Raw genomic sequence first — 21,232 nt, 5'->3', positions numbered from 1 at the left:
CAAATATGTTTACTGACATATTCTCCCCTCCAATATGTAAAACTATTTGAAGATGAGTCAGACATATGAACTTGACATGGGTCTAGGACAGTCCAGGAGAGTTATTTCTTCATATTTGAGAAAGGCAGAGCAGTAGAAACATGCCTAGGAGCTAGAGTTGTTCAATCTCTTCAACTTCTGATGCTTTAGACCTTTGGAATTTTTTTTTTTTTTTTTTGTACTGGAGTTTGAACTCAAGGGTTTCGTGGTTGTTTGGCTAGGGTCTACCTGCTTTTTGGTAGTTATTTCAGAGACTGAATTGGCAAATTTTTCACCTTTTAGTAACATTGGGTAGCATTGTCTAGTTGATCTCCCCATTAAAAAAAATAATGTATGCTCTTCTCTTTCCGATAACCGTGGCCAGCCTCATTCTTTGCGCAATTAATTTCAGTATGTTTCTACATCCGACTTGCTTACTCCTAGTGAACCTCAAAGCTTAGGCTCCACCATACCCAGGAAAGAAAGTAGGCAGGGCCTTGATGACGTGACAGGGGGCGGAGCTTTTCGAGGGTCTGGCAGAGCTGCGCACCAGAGCTTGCGCAGTCTTCGGCAGGTCGGACAGTTGGGTCGACCGTCGGGTGGACGGTCACAGCTGGAGTGAGTAATTAATGGGCAAGAAGAGCAGAGCTAGAGGTGGCTTTAGACATGGGTTTGGTTTATGTGGTTATTTCTTCCTTCTTTCTTTTACATTGTTTTATTTTCTGGGGTGGGGGAGGAAGAGCGGGCATTGGAATCCTGGGCCTCGAGTGTACTACGCAGGTGCTCTACTAATGCAAGCAGCATTTCCAGTCCAGTAAGATGTGGCCGTTTAGGCTAACAACAATGACTTCAAACTTTAGCCACTGTGACTTTAAACTCTTTAGCTGCTTTAGGCTGAGTCTCCCGGTGAAGGAAGAAAGGGCAAAAGTGTTTTTTTTTTCTTTTCTTTTCATGACATTGCAGGAGTATGAAGAGTGTTTCTGTGCCAGTGAAAGCAGGAGAGAGTAGTTATTGTACTTTAGACGTGAACTCCCTCCTTTTGTGGATGCCACGTAAGGAGACCGTTAGTGGCGGTTAGGAGCTGCGAAGAGATGAACCACAATAATGGGAGGAGGGGCAGTGGTGGGAGGGAAGAATTTGATGAACCATTGGATACTTGGAGGTTTTGAGGCAACGGGGAGGACACAGTGAGTGCTAAGTAGCACCAATCACAGGGTAGCGCGCAATCTTTGTTCTCGCGATGACAGCAGGATGCGGAAAAACTTGGAATGGAAACTCCTATGCCCCCTTTATGAATTCCCTCCGCCTTTTCCCTTTCCAAATCCCGTTTCCTATCTGCACTCTAACCTTCAGATTAGACAAATTATCATAGGCTGGGTTCCGGTGGCTCACGCCTGTAACTCTAGCCACCTAGGGGGCTGAGATCTGAGGGTTGCAGTTCGAATCCAGCCCAGGCAAAAAAAGCCACGAGACTCTTATTTCCAATAAAAGAAGCTGGAAGTGGAGTTGTGGCTTGGGTGGTAGAGCCCTAGCATTCATACAAAAAGCCCAAGGACAGTGCCCAGGCCCTGATTTCAAGCCCCACAACTGACAAAAAAAAAGGCACAAAAAATTATTGAGAAATAGCATAAAGGACAGAATATTCTTTTTTTCCTTTTTTTTTTTTTTTTTTTTTGGTGTGTATGTGCCAGTACTAGAGCTTGAACTCAGGACTTGGGTGGTGTCCATTAACCTTCCTCTCCCCTCCCCCTCAAAGCTAATGCTCTATCTTGTGAGCCACAGCTCTGCTTCTGGCTTTTTTTTTTTTTGCCGGTCCTGAGGCATGAAGTCTGTGCCTGGGCTTTTTCCCTGAGCTCCTTCTTGCTCAAGGCTAGCTGTCTACGCTAGTTGAGCTATAGTTACACTTGCGGCTTTTTCTTTTTTTTTATTATTATTATTATTTATTATTTTTATTGTTACTTTCGGCTTTTTGTATGATTAATTGAAGATAAGAATCTCACGGATTGTTCTTGCCCAGGCTGGCTTTGAACTGTCATCCTCAGATCTCAGCCTCCTGAGTAGCAATGATTACAAGCGTAAGCCACCAGTGCCTGGCCTTATTCTGGCTTTGTTTTGGTACGGGCTTTTTTTTTTGTATGTGTGATGAATTTCACAGACTAGCCTGTCTGGTCTGGCTTTGAACTGCTTTTCTCAGATCTCAGTCTCCTGAGTAGTTAGGATTATAAGGCAAGATCCGCTGGAATCTGGCTAACATATTTTTTTTATTCCGTAGACTGGAGCAAGAGATTTAAAGATGGGTGAACCCAACTTTCATCTTATGGACTTTAAAGGTATCTGGCTTTGCTTGATAGTAAAAAAATGTCAAACTATTGCTGCTTATTTAAGATCTTCTATATACATTTTTGTTGCTGATTTTTGCCCCTATAGCTCCATATGTTCTCTTCTATGTACCGAAAATGATAGACTGGGAACATTTTTGAGCTAGTGTAGAAAAACAATTAATTATGCATAAATAGGAATATATAAATCTGCATTAAAAGTTCATGATTTTTTTCCATCAAGGAGGAGAGTGATGGAAGGGGAGACACTAATCAGGTCATAAATGAACATGTTGAAACCTCTTTGCACAACCTTATAAGGATAATTTAAAAATAAAATATATATACAATTTTTCCATCAATTTAAATTAAGTAGGTTTATATTTGTTTTTCACTAGCATATTATAGAAAGGGGTTTCATTGTGATATTTCTGTACATGCAAATTATGTACAGAAATTTACCAACTATTAATTTGCTACAAAACTTTGAAGTACCTTTATCAGTGAAAAATACATTATACCTTGTATAGTTTTTGTTTTAAATATGTTTTACTGTGTCTTTGTAGTTTTGGAGTTAAGTATGTATTTTGAAAATTAATAATGTCTGTATAGTGCTTATGATAACATTTAATAAAGTAATTTATTTGACCAGAACATCAAGTTTCTCAACTATGCCAGATATGGGAGAGTTTATGCATTTTTTTTTGTGTGTTTGGGAGTATAGATTGATTCTGTGCTACATTCACATAATAATGAAATATAACCAAGGTGGTTGCAAATTTATGATTTTAAAGATTTAAATCAATGTTTTGTTAAGATTTATCATTTTAAAACTACAAGGCTGGGTTAAGGTTGCAGCTCTGTGGTAGAGCATTTGCCTAGTATGTTCAAGGCCATGTATGGAAGGCCCTTGTTCTGGGTTCCACCTCCAGTGGCCAAAACAAAACAAAAATCAAAGGCCCCGCTAGGGTTCTGAGGCTTATGCCTCTAGTCCTAGCTACTCAGAAGGCTTCTGGGCAGGAAAGGCAGTGAGATCCTTTTCCCCAATTAATCAGCAAAAAGCTGCAAGTGTAGCTGTGTCTCAAGTAGTAGAGTACTAGTTTTGTACACAAAAGCTCTGGGATAGCACCCAGGCTGGGCCTGAACTCTGGAATTCAACCTGAAGGACTGGCAAAAAAAAATCAAAGGCCAAAATGCCCTCCTTTCTTCTCTCTCCTTCTGTTTTGTTTTGAAATGAGGATGGAACCCAGGGCTTTCTGCATGCTTAGGTAACACTAAGCCAAACCCTATCCCTATACTATGATATTTTCTTCGTTTATTTTTAACATTTTCTTTTTTTAAAAAAATTAAAAAAATTGGCCAAGGGCAAAGCCTATAAGAGAGGTTGTATAAGCTATTAAAGTTTTTAAAAAATATATATATAAAAAATTGGCGTCATTAGTTATGCAGGAGGGAGATTTCACTATTTTCACTATTACATTTCCATACAGATTTATAATACATTACAATTACTCTCACTCTATCACTTTTGCCTCCTTCCCCCAACTCCACAGCTATTTTCTGTGTGTTCATCCACTTTCCTCCTCTTTGTTAGCCCCACCTCTTCCCTCTGATACCACTCCCCTACCCTAGTTCTCTTTCCTCACTCCCCCAATCCTCCTATTGAAAAACAGCTTTCATTGGGTTCTATTTTTGTGTGTGTGCTGGTACTGAGGATGGATCTCAGGGCCTTAAGCTTCTGCTCACAGCTGGTGCTCTACCACCTGAACTGTGCCTCTACTTTCAGATTTTTGCTGGTTAATTGGAGACAAGTCTCTCAGATATGTCTTCCCAGGCTAGCTTCAAATTGGGATTCTTATGTCTTAGGTGATGTACTTAGAGGATTATTGGTATGACCCACCAGTGCCCAGCTTTCACTGCTTTCATATATACTTTTTTTTTTTTGCCAGACATGGGGCTTCAACTCAGGGCTTGGGCACTGGTCCCTGAGCTTCTTTTGCTCAAGGATAGCATTTTACCACTTTTTTTTTTTGTTTATGTGGTACTGAGGAATCGAATCCAGGGATTCATGAATACTAGGCAAACACTATCACTAAGCCATGTTCCCAGCCCTCGTATATACTTTAAAATTATTCACATTTTCTTTCTCCCTTACCCCCCATCCTCTTCTCTAGAATTCCTGCAGAAAAAATTCCAAATATGAAGAGTGTTGATTTTTTTTTCTTTTTAAAATGGTGGTACTGGGGTTTTGAAATCGGGGTTTTGTCCTTGTTAAGGAGTGCTCTCTTGTGTGAGCTGTACCTCCATCCTTAGTGTTATGGTCAATGAACATTTTTTGCACTAATTTTCTTTGTTTTGTTTTGCTTTTCTTGTCAGTCATGGGGCTTAAACTCTGGGTCTGGGTGCTGTCCCTCAGCTGTTTGGCTCAAGGTGAGCACTCTACCACTTGAGCCACAGCGCCATTTCTGGTTTTCTGGTGGTTTATTGGAGATTGGAGTTTCATGGCCTTTTCTGCCCGGTCTGGCTTTGAACCGCGATCCTCAGATCTCAGCCTCCTGAATATCCAGGATTACAGGCATGAGCCACTGGTGCTCAGCTTTGTTTTGCTTTTTAATTCTGAGGATTGAATCTATGGATTGCTACGCACATGTTCTACCACTGAACTATATACCTAGCTCCAGAATAATGTCAGATTTAGAGAAAACTTACAATGATAGTGAAGAACATTCTGATGAACTCTTCAGCCACTTTAATTTTCCTTAATGTTATCATCTTACATAGATGTTGATGTGATTCAGATTTCTTTGGTAACTAGTAAAGTTGGGTGTATTTTCATTGGTTTATTGACCATTTGAGTTTTTTCCTTGTATACATAATCTTTTTAGTCAAGTTTTGTAAAAATGTACCACAAGGGGCTGGGAATGTGGCTTAGCGGTAGAGTGCTTGCCTAGCATGCATGAAGCCCTGGGTTCGATTCCTCAGTATCACATAAACAGAAAAAGCCGGAAGTGGTGCTGTGGCTCAAGTGGTAGAGCGCTAGCCTTGAGCTCAGAGAGGCACAAGGACAGTGCCCAGTCCCTGAGTTCAAGCTCCAGGCCCAGCAAAAAAAAATGTACCACAAGAACTATGGATATGTGTCACTGGTATAACACTTGCCTAGAATGTATGAGGTCCTTGTTTCCACCCCCCCTAGTACTACAAAATAACAATCAAATAACAAAACAACTCAAAACAAAAGAGTCCACAAGATGGGAAGAAATTGCTCCAGTTCATTTCCTTCTTAGGAAAACTAACCAATCAGTCTTTTTGCACTGCCAATCCCAACTATTTTCAAGGCCAAGAAATAATATAAATTGGCCTAGACTATAGTAGTTGACATTAAACAAATGTACCCTTTTCTGCATGCCAGTTATTCAGCTATTTGAAGAGAATTATTATGTTCCCTGGCAAGTTCATCTTCAGGTGAAGTATCTGTTTATTTAGTCATTCCTCATATTACATAATATCTAGTCTCATCATATTGAGTGTTGCCCTCTGAACAGTTCTGTTATTTTTTTTTCTTTTGTGAGGCTGGGGGTCAAGGCCAGGGCCTTTTATATGCTAGCCCATGAAAGTATCACACACATCTTCAACACTTTATTTTTATCCTTTTTTCATTTTTGGTAGCACTGAAGTTTAAACTTTGGGCCTAATGTTTGTTAGGCAAGCTCTCTCAGACCTTTTTTTGCCTTCATTCTTTTCAGATAGTTTTATTCTTTGTGCCTGGGTCAGTCTTGGACTATGATCCTCTAATTTCTGCCTTTCAATTAGCAAGGATTACAAGTATGAGCCACCATACCTACTTCTCTTGTTGTTGTTGTTTTTGTTTGAGTCTCCTTATGTAGCTGGCTTTGAATCTCAATTTTCTGCTTGGGCATCCTGGCTTACAAGTGTGCATCTTCATATCCAGGCCCTTGGTCATTTTTAAAGATTTTAAAGATTTTTTTAAAGATAATTTTGCCTGTTACGGTGCAGTTAGTTTTGAAGATTTAAAAGCAGAATTAGGCTTTTGCTTATATTAATCTCATTGATAAAATGGAAAATTTAATTTTTGTTACTGTTTGTGTCATCTGTTATCTTTTCCTCTCAGCTTCTTCATCCAAATCATTGATAAAATTGTTGAACAGGACAGGGTGAAGGACAGAATGTTATGCTACTAAGAACCTTATCAAGTTAACATCAAGTGGCATGCTTTGGTTATACTTGTTCAACCTATCTGATTTGCTCTTGACTTGAAAGTCTTTCAACCTTGCTGCTTACTGGGTTTGACCTTACGTTTAGAATTCTTAGTTCTTCTCTTGAAGAGCTCTTGAGACTCTCCATGTATGCACTTGTGTTACCAACTTTCCTGTTTACCTTTCTAGATGTTGAATGAAGTCTGACTCCACTCTGCTCCTGTTTCTGACCTGTGGGCTTACCTTCAAGGATTTGGTCTCTAAATACTTTTTCTTTCTCTACTTTCTTCTACCCTTTCTCCACCTTCTTCCCCCTTCTCCCCTCTCTCTTTCTGATAATTCTGATTTTTCAAAGTATCACTTATGTACAATAAAATCCAAATGTTTACAATGCATAATTTGATAACATTTTGGCATATGTAAACTGTCTAAACAGCATTCCGAATAAGCAATAGAACATTCTTGTCTTCCTAGGTCTGTCATGCTCCTTGCAACTAAACTACCCCCTACTCACTACCCAGGCAAACATTGTTCTGATTGTTTTTTTTTTTGGTTGGGCATGGGGCTTGAACTTTGGGCTTGGGCGCTGTCCCTCACCTCTTCAGCTCAAGGCCACTCTACCACTTGAGCCACACTACCACTTCGGGTTTTGTGAGTGGTTTATTGGAGATAAAAGTATCAAAGACTTTCCTGCCTGGGCTGGCTTTGAACTGATATCTTCAGATCTCAGCCTCCTGAGTAGCTAGGATCACAGGCATGAGCCATTGGTGCTTGGCCATTGTTCCGATTTTTATCACTGAAGATTAGTTTATAAATGAAATAATTCAGTATGTACTCTATAAATTTGTACAAAGCCGGGCGCTGGAGGCTAGCTTCACTACCTAGTAAGATCTTGTCTCAAAGAAAATAATAAAAGCTCCGGAAAATAGACTATATACTCAACATCAGCCTTGTCCAATAAAAATGTAAGGATGTACAAATATAATTTTAAATTTTCTTTTTTTTTCAGCACTCAGGGTTGAACTCAGGACCTTTTGAGTTTTCAGGCTAGGCAGGAGCTCTACCTTCATCTTTTTTTTTTAATATAAAAGTTCTAGCCGGGCGCTGGTGGCTCACGCCTGTAATCCTAGCTACTCAGGAGGCTGAGATCTGAGGATCGCGGTTCAAAGCCAGCCCGGGCAGGAGAGACTGTGAGACTCCTATCTCCAATAAAACCACCAGAAAACTGGAAGTGGCGCTGTAGCTCAAGTGGTAGAGCGCTCGCTTTGAGCTGAAGAGCTGAGGGACAGCGCCCAGGCTCAAGCCCCACGACCGACAAAAAAAAAAAAAAAAAAAAAAAAAAAAAAGTTCTAGTAACCACATTAAAAAAGTAAAAAGCAACAGGTGAACTTAATAACAGTTTTAGTTTGATTCTTTAGCTCAACATAGCTAAAATATTGTTTCAATATGTAAATTGTATACAGAATTACTGATGCTATTTTCCATTTTTTTCATACTAAGTCCTTGAAATTTGGTTTGGTATTTTACAACTACAATGCATTTCATTTTTTTCTGTAGTACTAGAGATTGAATTCAGGGCTATTATGCATCTAGGCAAGTGTTTCACAATTGAGTCTGAACTGTACTACCACACATGTCAGTTTGGACTAGCCACATTTCAAGTGCTCATTGTCACTACCATATTTGCAGAGCTGTTGAGTAAAATAGGTGGTAGAAAAATTTACTCAAGATAATTGACTGTTACTGAATCTCCCAAAGACTTCTTTTGGAAACCTTCCTGAGCTATTTTTTTCCCATTCCCTTAAGTGCAACAATGGGCTCATCAGGTTACGAATGGCAGAATTAGTGCCAAGAAAATGTGCCAGGAGGAGCCGTTTGGAATGCGGCTTAGTGGTAAAGTGCTTGCCTAGCATGCATGAAGCCCTGTGTTCAATTCCTCAGTATCACATACACAGAAAAAACCGGAAGTGGCACTGTGCCTCAAGTGGTACAGTGTTAGCCTTGAGCAAATGAAGCTGGAGGACAGTTCAAGCCCCAGGACTGGCAAAAATAACAAAGAAAATATGCTAAGAAAGGGAATCACATCATTTTCAGTGTCATGAACGTGCTTATAGCATAAATCTCATTGAGATATTGGGGCTACATCATATGCACCTGTTAAGTAGAAGCAATACAGTTTATGAAATAAAGGGTATGAGTGGCCAACAGAATTCAATTTTCTCACTGTGCTATACAATGTGTTTCAGCTGTGACCCCTACGTACCTTTCTGCTGCTGTTTCTTGTAACCATTTTTATCTTTTTCTCCATCCATACATAACTACTTATGGTTCTTTGAACCCACTGTGTTTTTACACACTTCTGTGCTTCTCCCCCTGGCATGTTCTTGCCCCTCATATCTGGATATCTGTAATTTATTCTTCAAGATAAAATAGCATCTCAGTGACACCTATCTGGTCATTCCTAAACCCATCCTCACACTAGGCAGTTATGTAATCTTTCCTTTATACTTTATACATTACTTGCATGATTTTTTTTGTTGGTTGTGGGGCTTAAACTCTGGGCCTGGGTGCTGTCCCTGAGCTCTTCAGCTCAAGGTGAGTGCTCTAACCCTTGAGTCACAGCACCACTTCCAGTTTTCTGGTGGTTCATTGGAGATAAGAGTCTCATGAACTTTCCTGCCCGGGCTGGCTTTGAACTGTTATCCTCAGTTCTCAGCCTCCTGAGTAGCTGAGATTACAGGTGTGAGCCATGGTGCTTGGTTTGGAAATTTTTCTGATGATGATTTGGTAATTTGATGATAATGATGATGACTTGTACCAAACCCAGTCTGTCTGCTGGGATTCCTGGAAAATTGTATAGGGGAAGAAATCCTCTTGTTGGGTGCAGGTGGCTCATGCCTTTAATCCTAGCTAATCAAGAGGCTGAGATCTGAAGACTGAGGTTTGGAGCCAGTCCAAGTAGGAAAGTCCAGGAAACTCTAATCTCCAATAAATCACTCAAAAATTGGAAGTGGTGCTGTGGCTCAAAGTGGTAGAGTTCTAGCCTTGACCAAAAAAGCTTAGGGACAGTGCTCAGGCCCTGAGTTTAAGTTCCAAGACTGACAAAAAAACAAACAAACAAAACAAAACAAAAACCTATTGTCGTCCTGACCATGGATATAAACTCTGATTTACAGTGTGATTTCAATTTATTTCTAAACCTGTTTTCCCTTTTGAAACTGAATAATTTGGCCGTTTTCATTCAAATCAGCCTCTGCAGTTAGAATCCTTGATCTTAGTTTTCAATCTGAACTATAGTGGAGCATTTGGAATGAATGGTATTGGTGCATTTCCTGTCTTTCTGTTTCTTTTTAGTTTCTGCAGAGTCACACGTTTTCTATGCCCTTTTCAGTATGATGAGTATAGGGAAAAAGAAAGGCTTCAAATCAGAAATTCTGAGTTCAAGACCTAGTTCCCTACTTTGTATCTTCTCTTTTTGCTTATGTGGTGCTAAGGATTCGAACCCAGGGCCTCATGCATGCAAGGCAAGTGCTCTACCACTGAGCCACCTTCCCAGCCCCTGTCTTTGTATCTTCTCTAAGAGGACTCTTTATTTAAAAATTTTATTTTATTTTATCTTCATGGTGCCAGGGATAGAACCTACGGCCTTTGTCCACGCTTGGCTAGTGCCCTACCACTAAGTTACAGCTCCAGCTCTTACTTTATTTTGTTGTGTCAGTTTCTACTTTTTTCTTTTGTCTCTATTCCTTTATTTTTTCTTTTTTTAATTGTAAAGGTGATGTACAGAAGGGTTACAGTTACATAAGGAAATACATACAGGGCTGGGAAGGTGGCTCAGTGGTAGAGAACTTGCCTTGCATGCATGAGGCCCTGGGTTCGATTCCCTAGCACCACATAAGCAAAAAGAAAAAAAAAGCAGGAAATATGTACAATTCTTGTCAAACATTGTTACCCCCTTCCTCTTTTTTCCCCACTATCCCCCCTCCTCCCACCACCTCTCAAGTTGTAAATGCTAGGGATTGAACCCAAGATCTTGTGTATGCATGCTTTTAAGGCCAGGTTAAAGAGCAAATGAAAATGCATTTGAAAATGTTTAAGAATGTAAAGTCCTATGCAAATGTTAATTTTATTGTCTTTTTGTTCTTTTCTCACTGAAGAAATTGCATGTAATCATTCTGACTTGAAGTAGAATCTTGAATTGACCCTGGCAGGTCTTTGGACTGCTTTGGCTTTTGAATGACTGACGAGCTGATGGAGGTCAAAGAGAGAGATTTGGCAGGGCTGTTGATTTTTCCATGTTATAAAAGAAGCTCCTTCCACTAGAAGAGGGGGAAAATTTATTTCTATTATACTGTACTGAGAATGCTATCTACCTAATCAGAATTAATTGATACTGATTAACATGGCTGTCTCAACAGCATGACCCTCTAGTTTTAACTAGGGTGAATCTCATTTAAATTCAACAGACCGAAGTCATGTTATAAATCATATTTCAAAAGCCCATAAGACAATTTGCTAATTTTTATACCCACTGTATAATTTTGCTTGACATAATCTTCATGTGGCATGTTGCCACATATTGCAGCTCCTCTCAGAAACAAATCTATCTTTCATCTGTTCATAGTGCAGCTCTTCAGTTCTGTGGTCTCTGCTATCTACTAGCTTTCCTTATTGCATTTTATCCTAAAGGACTGCAGTGCTTTCATTGCCCTGACTGTGCCAGTTCACTTGTTCCACTGAATGACATTGAAAATATGCTTTGAAAGGACCAGAATTCCTTTGACAAAAGTGAGTTACTTAAAAACATTAACCATCAAGCTGGGAGTATGTCTTAGCGGTAAGTTCTTGTCTAGCATGCATGAAGCCCTGGGTTCACTTCCTCAATACCACATAAACAGAAAAGGCCGGAAGTGGCACTGTGGCTCAAGTGGTAGTGTTGTAAGGTAAATCATCTCAGAAGCCACATTTAAAAATATATAATATTGGAGTCTTTAATATACAGTTATCAGGCTGCAGGCTGCCAGTTGTTACAAAGGCCTGCAGCACACAAATACACATAACACAGCTAGGAATCCTGTTAAAGAGCAAAGAAATAACAAAAACAATGCCAACAAGCCAATTCAGCCTCAATGGAGAGCTGAATTGGGATGCCATGATGGCTGGAGACGAACACAATCACAGAGACAAACGTGGCATGGAGTCCTGTGGCTAGGCTGGTCCGGTGGTCCAGGCCTAAATAGGTCGACGCAGGGGGCAGATCCTCAGGAAATTCCCAGACTCAGGCACTATACTGACAGATTCAGTAACCTATCAGCCAAATGCCTGCCCCTGCCTCCAGGGGCCTGGGCATACCCATTACCTTGGAGGCCGGTGATGGGAGAGAGGTTCCTTCCCCCAGCATGAAGACAAGATGCCAGACCCTACTATCCACCATGTGGCCAATATGGCACCGGCCAGACCTGGCCTCTTTACTTCAGTATGGAGTGCTAGCCTTGAGCAAAAGCTCAGGGACAGTGCCCAGGCTTGGAGTTCAAGCTCCAGGACTGGGAAAAAATTAACCACTGGGGAAGACATTCACAAATCAAAATAAATATTTTCACAATTGTATATATCCTATAAGCAGAAATCATAATTGCTTTGTGCAATAATATCTTAGCATGTTTTAAACAAGGAACTCAAGAATTCATATGGAGCTGTTAAGAGTTTTAGCTCAGTGATAAAACACTTGAGGGACACATGGAATGATTTATGTTCAATCTCCAGCACAGAAATAAATTATATTGAGATTTTGTCTTATTTGAAAAAATATTTCAGGGCTGGAGATAAATAGCTTAGTGTTGACTCTAGGATGCCAGTGCCCCTAAGATATGCTGTACTGAAATGTTTTGAAGAAAATATGTTAAAAAAACTTTTTTTTGTTGGTCGTGGGGCTTGAACTCTGGTCCTGGGCGCTGTCCTTCAGGTCAGCTCAAGGCTAGCACACTACCACTAAAGCCACAGTGCCACTTCTGGTTTTCTGGTGGTTTATTGGAGATAAGAGTTTCACGGACTTTTCTGCCCGGGTTGGCTTTGAACTGCTATCCTCAGATCTCACCTTCCCGAGTAGCTAGGATTACAGGCATGAGCCACTAGTGGCAATGTTTGTCTTTTTAAAAATAACATTAAAAACCTGCTGAACACTGGTGGCTTGTGCCTGCAATCCTAGCTTCTCATGGGGCTGAGATTTGAGGATCCTGGTTTAAATCTAGCTACTCAGGAAATTCTGTGAGTCATATCTCTAAGTAACTAGAAAAAAGACAGAAATGGAGCTGTGCTGGCCATGAGCAAACAAACAAAGCAAGAGATTGAGGCACTGAATTCAAGTCCCAGTATTGGCATGTAGTACACACACACACACACACACACACACACACACACACACACACACACACACACACACACACACACACACACACACATACACACACACACACACACACACACACACACACACACACACACACACAAAACCTCTCTGATTCTAACTGCACTTTATCTTAAATGATGGCAGTGATTCCTTACCAATATTTTGATCATGAACTAACTAATATATACTCAGACCAATGTAAACTTAATTTACTAGTATAAATTAATTTCCTAGGCATTTCCTAGATGTATACAATGTACTTGAATCAAATTCACCTCTTGATTAAATTCACCTCCTCTAGCATGTACTCTTAACTTTTTCTTTCTTTTCTTCATTTCAAGCAGTATTTTGTAGGTTTCATTATCTTTTCCTCATACACACAAACACATACACACACACTTGAATAATTTTCACCTCCAGAAAACTTTTCTCTCTTCCTCTGCCAAATATTTCCTCCTTTATATTCCTGTCCTATCATGGTCAGCATTATGGTCATCATCATCATCATCACAATCATCATTTTAGCTCTAGATTGTGCACATGAATGAAAATGTGTGCTATTTGGTCTTTTGAGTTTGCAGTTCTGGGAATCAAACTCAGAACTCATGCAGTCTTTCAATCAGTCTAATATTGAGCTTCATGCCTAGTCTGATATTTTAAGTCTTTCCATTAAGGAGGAAGGAAGATACAGATTTTTTCTTTTCATATATGTTTTATCACCTGAAGTTATGTATTTGTGGTAATATTTTAATATTTTGGCTTATTCAGAGTATACAGAAGATTTCAGTTCTATAAAAATAGCTAATTTGTTTATTGTAGCAAGTTAAAAGTCATATTTGTTGAATCTGAAGGTTTAGCTCAATGCTACTTGCCTAGCTTTTGTGAGGCCTTCATTTGATTCCTACTCGCTCTCACACACTCCTGTTTTAGTCATTAAAAGATCTTTTGGAAGGTGTTTTTATGGTACTGTTCCTACTAGTTTGGATGCTTAGAAATGTTGAAAGAAAATAGAGACATGTACCTAAAACTTCTGTTATATGAGTTTGGGAAAAACCTCAACTTTGATAATATGAAAAGTATCAAACCATCAATTGTGGTTTAGCAGCATGCCTGGATTGTAGGATTGTAGGGAACTCCATGGCCCAGTAAAATTCAGCTACAGGGAATATCTGGGGCTTATCCTGTTTAGAAAATGCTGACATAATTTGTACAGATTCAATAAATGGTTAACGTTATCTGTAATTGGATATGTCATTTTTTCTCACAAAATTAAGATCTCAGAGCCAGTTAAAATGAAAGTCTAACACATAAATATTAAGTATTTCAGGTTTATACAGCACATTTCTAGCCTCTTCCCAAATGTCTACATTTTCTTGATTTCAAGATATTGCTAACTTCTATTTTGTATTGTTTATATTTGTAGTGCTAAGATTACCTATAATATCATTATTTGTGTAAATACATTTTACTTTCTGAGAATGAGTCATGATGAGTAAGTTATAAACAATTGACACAGGGAATACAAATTTTATTTGAAATTGCACTCTACCTTTAGATAAAAGATACTTTAGTCTCAGTTTTTACCATTTAAGGATCCCATCAAGCTCATTCATACTATGTGCATTTGGGACAAGTTTCAAAACAGTTTGCTACTTTTAGCAAATGGTGATAGTTGACAGCTCATTTATCACTTATTGTTATTTCAGAAATTGTTGAAAAAATTGTCTTATGCACTGATGTACCTAGAATACATGAAGCAATTGAGAGAATGTTCATGGATGTACCAAATATCAACAGAGCATCTATGGCTGATTTGCAGGATTTTCAGGTTGGTATAGAATTAATCTTAAGTGTTTTGGTGCTGGGGATTAAACTGTAATAAGTTTTGATTATGCTTATTTTAAGTGAAGTATAAGTAAAAATACTATTCATGTTGAACTATGGGTAAAAAGAAATCTGTATCTAAAATGAGATACTTAGGGGAAAACAGTTTTAAAGACTGAGTAAAAATATGTGCTCAAGTTTAATATTTATTATTTAGCCTCTTATTTAACCATTTATATTTCTTTATTGTAGAATTGTCTGTTACGATCACCTGCTAAGTTTTTTTGTTTGTTTGTTTGGGTCCGGTCGTGGGGCCTGAACTCTGGGCCTGGGCGCTGTCCCTCAGCTCTTCAGCTCAAGGCTAGCGCTCTACCACTTGAGCCACAGCACCACTTCCAGCTTTTTTCTTTTTGCTTATGTGGTGCTGAGGAACCGAACCCAGGGCCTCAGGAATGCAAGGCAAGCGCTCAACCACTGAGCCACCTGCCCAGCCCTACCTGCTAAGTTTTAAACTGTGCTATTTTTCTTTTCATTACAAGTAGCAAAGTCTTTACATACTTGATCAAGACTTAAGTTCCTTATGAGACACATCAGAAGTATTTTCTCATATTCTCTGAACCAGGAAAGGCTTATTTTTCTGTTTTTATTAACTTATTATTAACTATGCAGAAGAGGAGATTCCATTGTTACATTTCCACTTTTCATGTTTATAATATGTTCCAATTGATATTTCTTTCTTTTTTTGGTGGTACTAGGGTTTTAACTCAGATAGTCATGCTTACTAAGCAGGCTAGACTGAACCACACTTCCACTCCATTTTTTTTTTTTTGGGTCTGGTCGTGGGGCCTGAACTCTGGGCCTGGGCACTGTCCCTCAGCTCTTCAGCTCAAGGCTAGCGCTCTACCACTTGAGCCACAATGCCACTTCCGGCTTTTTTCTTTTTGCTTATGTGGTGCTGAGGAATCGAACCCAGGGCCTCAGGCATGCAAGGCAAGTGCTCTACCACTGAGCCACCTTCCCAGCCCCCACTCCATTTTTTGCACTGGTTATTTTTGAGATAGGGCCTTGTTTTTTTCTAGGTGCATGCTTGGGCAGAGATCTTACTGTTTATGCTTTTCATAGCTGGTATGAAGTTTAAGTCCAAACTGAGTCTCAGGAACTTTTTTGCCTGAGGTGCTTTAAAACTGATCTGATCTCATCCTCCTGCACAGCTGAGATGACAGGCATATATAATTACAACTAGCTTTTGGTTGAGAAGGGACCTTGCATACTTTTTGGTATAGCTGGCCTTGAACTGCCAAATTCATCCTCTAGAGTTGTAGGATTACAGGCATGAGCAACCATGCCTGTCTTCTCTGACCATTTTTGAGATAAGACCTCATTTTTTTCCCAGACTAGCCTGAACATGATCCTTCCTATCTCTATGCTTCCTCTCATAGCTGGGATGACAGGCATATGTCATCACTCTGTCTTTTCTGTTGAAGAGGTGTGTATGTATGTGTGTGGTGGGGTGGGGGGTTATCTCATGAACAATTTTGCCTGGACTGGCCTGGAACATTGATCACTCCCAACTTCAGGTCCTTGAGTAGCTAACATGACAATTATAAGCCATGGGACATCCAGCTTAGTTTTCTTTTAGTTCAGTGCTGGAGATTGAACCTGGTTTTTTGGGCATGCTATAAAAAATTTAGGTTTTATTTTCTTTTTCAGTAGTGTGTGTGTGTGTGTGTGTGTGTGTGTGTGTGTGTGTGTGTGTGTGTGTGTGTGTGTGTGTGTGTGTGCATTATAAAGGCTTGATCTCAAGGCCAGTCACTTAGCTTTTTGGCACAAGGTTATTGTTCTACCACTTGAGCCACAACTCCACTTCCTGCTTCTTGCTGGTTAATTGGTGATGAGAATCTCATGGTCTTTCTTGCCTTTCCTGGCTTTGAACCTTGATCTTCATATCTTAACCTTCTGAGTAGCTAGGATTACTACCATGAGTCAGTCACTGGTACCTGGGCTACTACTGGGATTTGAACTCTGGGCCTTTCAATGTTAGACAGGTGTGCTACCACTTGAGTCGTGCCCACAGATCTTTTCTGATTATTATTTACTAGGTAAGGTTTTTGTTTTGTTCAGGGTCAGCTACAGAGTACAGTTCTCCTACCTACGGCATATAGCATGTCTGGATTGCAGCTGTACCCCACCACTTCTGTCTTATTTGAGATGAGTCCTTGTTAACTTTTTGTCCAGGTTGATCTTGAACCACAGTCCCCTTGCTCTCTTCCTTCAATGTAGTTGGGATTACTAGTATGAATCACTAGTGAATCCAAGTTTTGATTTAGTATAATTTATTTTTCATTGCTTATGCTCTTAGGTGTTATAACTAGGAAGATTTTCCTAGCCCAAGGCTTTGAAGATTTCCCATTATATTTTTTTATAAAAATTGTATACCTTGGCCAGGCATTGTGGGTCACATTTGTAATATCATTTATTTCAGAGGTGGAAATTAGAGGGTTGTGATTTGAAGGTAGTCTAGACATTTAGCTTTGTCTGCCAATCCTTACTAAACATCAGTTTTCCATAAATGTGAGAGTTTATTTCGGATTCATTTCTGTTCCTTTCACTGTTTTTTTGGTCAATACTCAGGCTTGAGCTAAGTACTTCCCCTCTTACTTGGCCTTCTTGTGAATAGTCTACCACTTGAGCCATACCTTTACCCTAGCTTTTTGCTTATTAACTAGAGATGTAGTCTCAGAATATTCTACCTGGACTGGCTTGGAACCTCTGTCCTACTGATTTCAGCCCCCTGAATGGGATTTACATGGGTGTGCCACTGGTCTCCTCTCCTCTCCTCTCCTCTTCTCTCCTCTCCTCTCCTCTCCACCCCTCTCTTCTCTTTTCCTGCCTTTCCCTCCCATCTCCTCCCATATATATGTGGTGTGTGTGTGTGTGTGTGTGTGTGTGTGTGTGTGTGTGTGTGTGTGTGTGTGTGTGTGTGTGTGTGTGTGTGTGTGTGTGTGTGTGTGTGTGTGTGTGTGTGTATGTGTTTTGAGATGGGTTCTTTCTATATAGCCCAAGCTTTCCTGGAACTCAGGATACTCCTGCCTCAGCTTCTTGTGTGCTATGATTAGAGACCCTTGATACCCACCTGGCTATGACCCTATATTTAATTTTTTTTTATTATCTTTAAGTAGTTGTACAAAGGAGTTGACATTTAACTAAGCAGTTTATGAATATAGTGCATCTTGATCAGTGTCACCCATTTCTAAATTCTCACCTCCCCCTACCCAACTTTGTTTTGTTTTTCTAGTACTGAGTTTTTAACACAAGATCTTGGCTTTGTTGGCTTGCTTGCTTGGCTGGTACTCTACCACTTGAGCCATGTCTTCAGCCTTAATTTTGTTGGTTGTTTTGGAGATGGAATCTCATTGACCTTTTTACCTGAGCTAGCTTTGAACTGTGATCCTTTTATCTCAGCTTCCTGAGTAGGTATGATTATATGCATGAGCCAATGGTGCCTGGCTAATGTTGATTATTTAAAATGTCTGAATTATATTCCTTCAAAAGGATTTATCATAATTCATATATGCATTTATTAGTGTTCATTTGTAGTCCTCATTTTTCACTAGTTACAAATATACAAGGAATACTATTAAGTGCAAAGATTATGTTCCTATAAATTTTGGGCTATTAGGATAGTCTCAGAAGAGCAATTATCAGAACACAAAATGAGCATTTTGGACTGTTTTTAAATATTGCCAATACTGTTTTCCAAAACACCCCCAAAGGTACCTTCTTTAATTTGTTTTAGTCTAAATGTTCATTTTTCCTTTTAAATACTGCAAACCATTTTTCCTTTGGGAAGTTTGGAATCAGTTGTTAATTTCACATGTTTTAGTGACACCAAATCAAATAATACTTCATGTGAAAGTCATTGTCAGATCAGCTATGGCAGGAGAATACTATGTCAGAAGGATTGAGATTGGCATGAGAATTTCCTCCAGTATAACTGTAAGTGAAATGACAGTAATGTTAATGAAATCATCGGTTGAAATTGAAGTACTTCAGAAAAAACATAGAAATATAGGTGCAAAAGATACCACTGGAAAAAAGAATTAGGACAAAACAAGATTAGAGAAGTAGTTATTGACTAGCATGCACAAAGCCCTTAGTTTGATCCCCAGTAAGGAAACAAAATCATATCATTGTTGTAAATAACTTTTTTGGTTATTCTTTTTAGTCATTATTACCAGTATATTATAAAGTATATAATTTCTATCATATTTATCATAGCACCTAGGGAGATTTAAGTCAAGGCTGTGTTATATTGGTTTTAGATATTAGTTCCATCTAGGACCAATTATTGCCTTCAGAGGTTTGTTGCCAAAAATGAACATATCAGGTGTCAGTGGCTTATGCCTGTAATCGTAGCTACTCTGGAGGCTGTGATCTGATTACTACAGTTCAAAGCTAGCCAAGGCAGGAAAGTCTATGAGACTCTTATCTCCAATTAATTAAGATGGAAGTGACGGTATGGTTTGAGTGGTAGTGTGCCAACCTTGAATGAAAAATTTAAGGGACAACAACAGGGCACCAGCACCCACAAATACAAACAAGCAAGGAAACACCCAACCTGTTGCCAATTACACATTTTGTAATGTCATTATTTTTCATGAGATACTATGAGTTAGGTTTAGTTTTGTATTTAGTTGAAAAGGTTCAGTCTAATAAAATGATAAATTTTAAAGAAGCATTTGAAAACTTTGTCCCCCAGTCCCCAGAAGAAAATATAATGAAAGAAGAAATCCTATTATTTGAATTTGCATTCTTTATTTAGCATTTTGGAAGATACTACAAGTGCTGTGTAAGTGGTCTAGGACATTCTATTTGTTATCAAGAAACCCAGTTGTGAAACAAGAATAAAAACTAAAACAATTTAAAAATAGGGTTGGAGCTATATAGCTCAGAGTTAGAGTCCTTGCTTAGCCCATCAGAGGCCTTGGGGAAACCAGTTCATGTGGGAGTTCTGGGAAGGTAGGGTCTCTTTGATCCAATTGTACTGTGGGACTGAAGAAAATCTTGCATCAGGTCACTCTGCCATTATGGGTAAAAGGAGACACCAATGAACTGTGGGACAAAGTGTGTTCATATGCCTTTTGACTGTAGACTTACTGGGAAGAACACAAGAGGAAATTCTGACTCTTTAGTCACTTTTGCTAATTGGCAAGACATGTTGGGAGTGATAGGAGACCATATCTGCAAAAGAAAAATGAAAGTTTGAAGATATGGCAAAGAGTGACCAAGCTCACTGTGACAGGAGGTGAAAAATTATGTTCCCTCCCAAAGATGATCAGAAAGAAGACAAAGAGGAGGAGGAAGAGGAAGAGGATGTAGAATAAATAACTGTCCTCTGAAGATATATTTGGAATGTGTGTGTGCTCAGGCAGTTGTTTTGCTATGATAAATTCAAGTGCAGTTCATTAGACTCACTATAAAAACTCCTCATACTTTTGTATATTTGGTAAGATTCTATTTGGAAATTCAGCTTGTAGCTTTTTGAGGGACTACTATGTCTAGTTAGATTTAAAATCTTTTGATGGTGAATGTTCCTAAATATTTAATGACTTCCTTATTTTCTTGTGCATAGAAAACTTGGTAGGAATTAGTGTAAGTGGTAAATTTTTGGTTTTTAGGATTTTATGTTTTTAAAAATATAACAAGATTATATTATTTTATTTTACTATGTTTTCTTTTTTACTATCTTTAAGTAGTTGTACAAAGGGGTTTCAATTCAACATATCAGTGTGTGAGTACAATGCATATTGATCCATGTCATCTTTTTCATCATTATCTCCTATCTCCTAACCCCACCTCCCCCCGCAATTTACCTGGTGTACATTTTATTTTAAAAAATAATTTTATTGTTATTATTAAGGTGTTATACAGAGAGGTTACCATTTCATAAGTCAGTTAATGAGTATGTTTCTTTTCATGGACAATGTCACCCCTTCCTTTTCTTTCCCTTAGTATTCTTCTCCTGTCCCTGCCCATTATTTTCCCATATAGTGTATACTGAATAGCATGATTGCATTTGTTCGCTCATTTTGTTCACCTCCATTTTTGTGCCCCCCCTTACCCTTCTATAAAGAAAAGAAACCCAAAAGAAAAAACAAACACCACCACCACCAACAACAACAAAAACATGTTTTCATTTCCTGGCATTTGTTTCTGTAAATAGTATTTTAAATGTTCAGAGGAGTTACACCTTTGGGTTCCTCCTGTAAAGGTCTTGAGTCTTGACTGTTGGTGTGTGAATGCCTAGAGTCCTGTATAGGTTCTTATGTTCAGTTATATTTTAGATGCCCTATTTGTCTCCTCTCTGAACTTTGCTTACCTCACTTAACATGCTTTTTTTCCCCTAGGTACATCCATTTCCTTGCAAGAGGCATAATCTTAATCTTTTTTGT

At 39.0% G+C, this 21,232-nt stretch overlaps 1 protein-coding gene across 1 annotated transcript in view; it reads left to right on the top strand.

Annotated features, from left to right (window-relative positions):
* The first annotated feature begins 606 nt into the window (after positions 1-606).
* Positions 607-21,232, top strand: part of Tex11 (testis expressed 11) — a 219,123-nt gene continuing 198,497 nt past the window's right edge. The window contains exons 1-3 of the mRNA XM_070039363.1: positions 607-636; positions 2,291-2,348; positions 14,663-14,784. Coding sequence (XP_069895464.1) covers positions 2,312-2,348; positions 14,663-14,784 — 159 coding nt within the window. The 5' untranslated portion in view covers positions 607-636; positions 2,291-2,311. The remainder of the gene's footprint in view (positions 637-2,290; positions 2,349-14,662; positions 14,785-21,232) is intronic.

Source organism: Dipodomys merriami, unplaced genomic scaffold (assembly GCF_024711535.1).
Source record: "Dipodomys merriami isolate MVZ:Mamm:240054 unplaced genomic scaffold, mDipMer1.0.p SCAF_3, whole genome shotgun sequence".
NCBI lineage: Eukaryota > Metazoa > Chordata > Mammalia > Rodentia > Heteromyidae > Dipodomys > Dipodomys merriami.
Note: the sequence above shows the minus strand (reverse complement) of the source record. Positions and strands in the feature narration are given on the sequence as shown.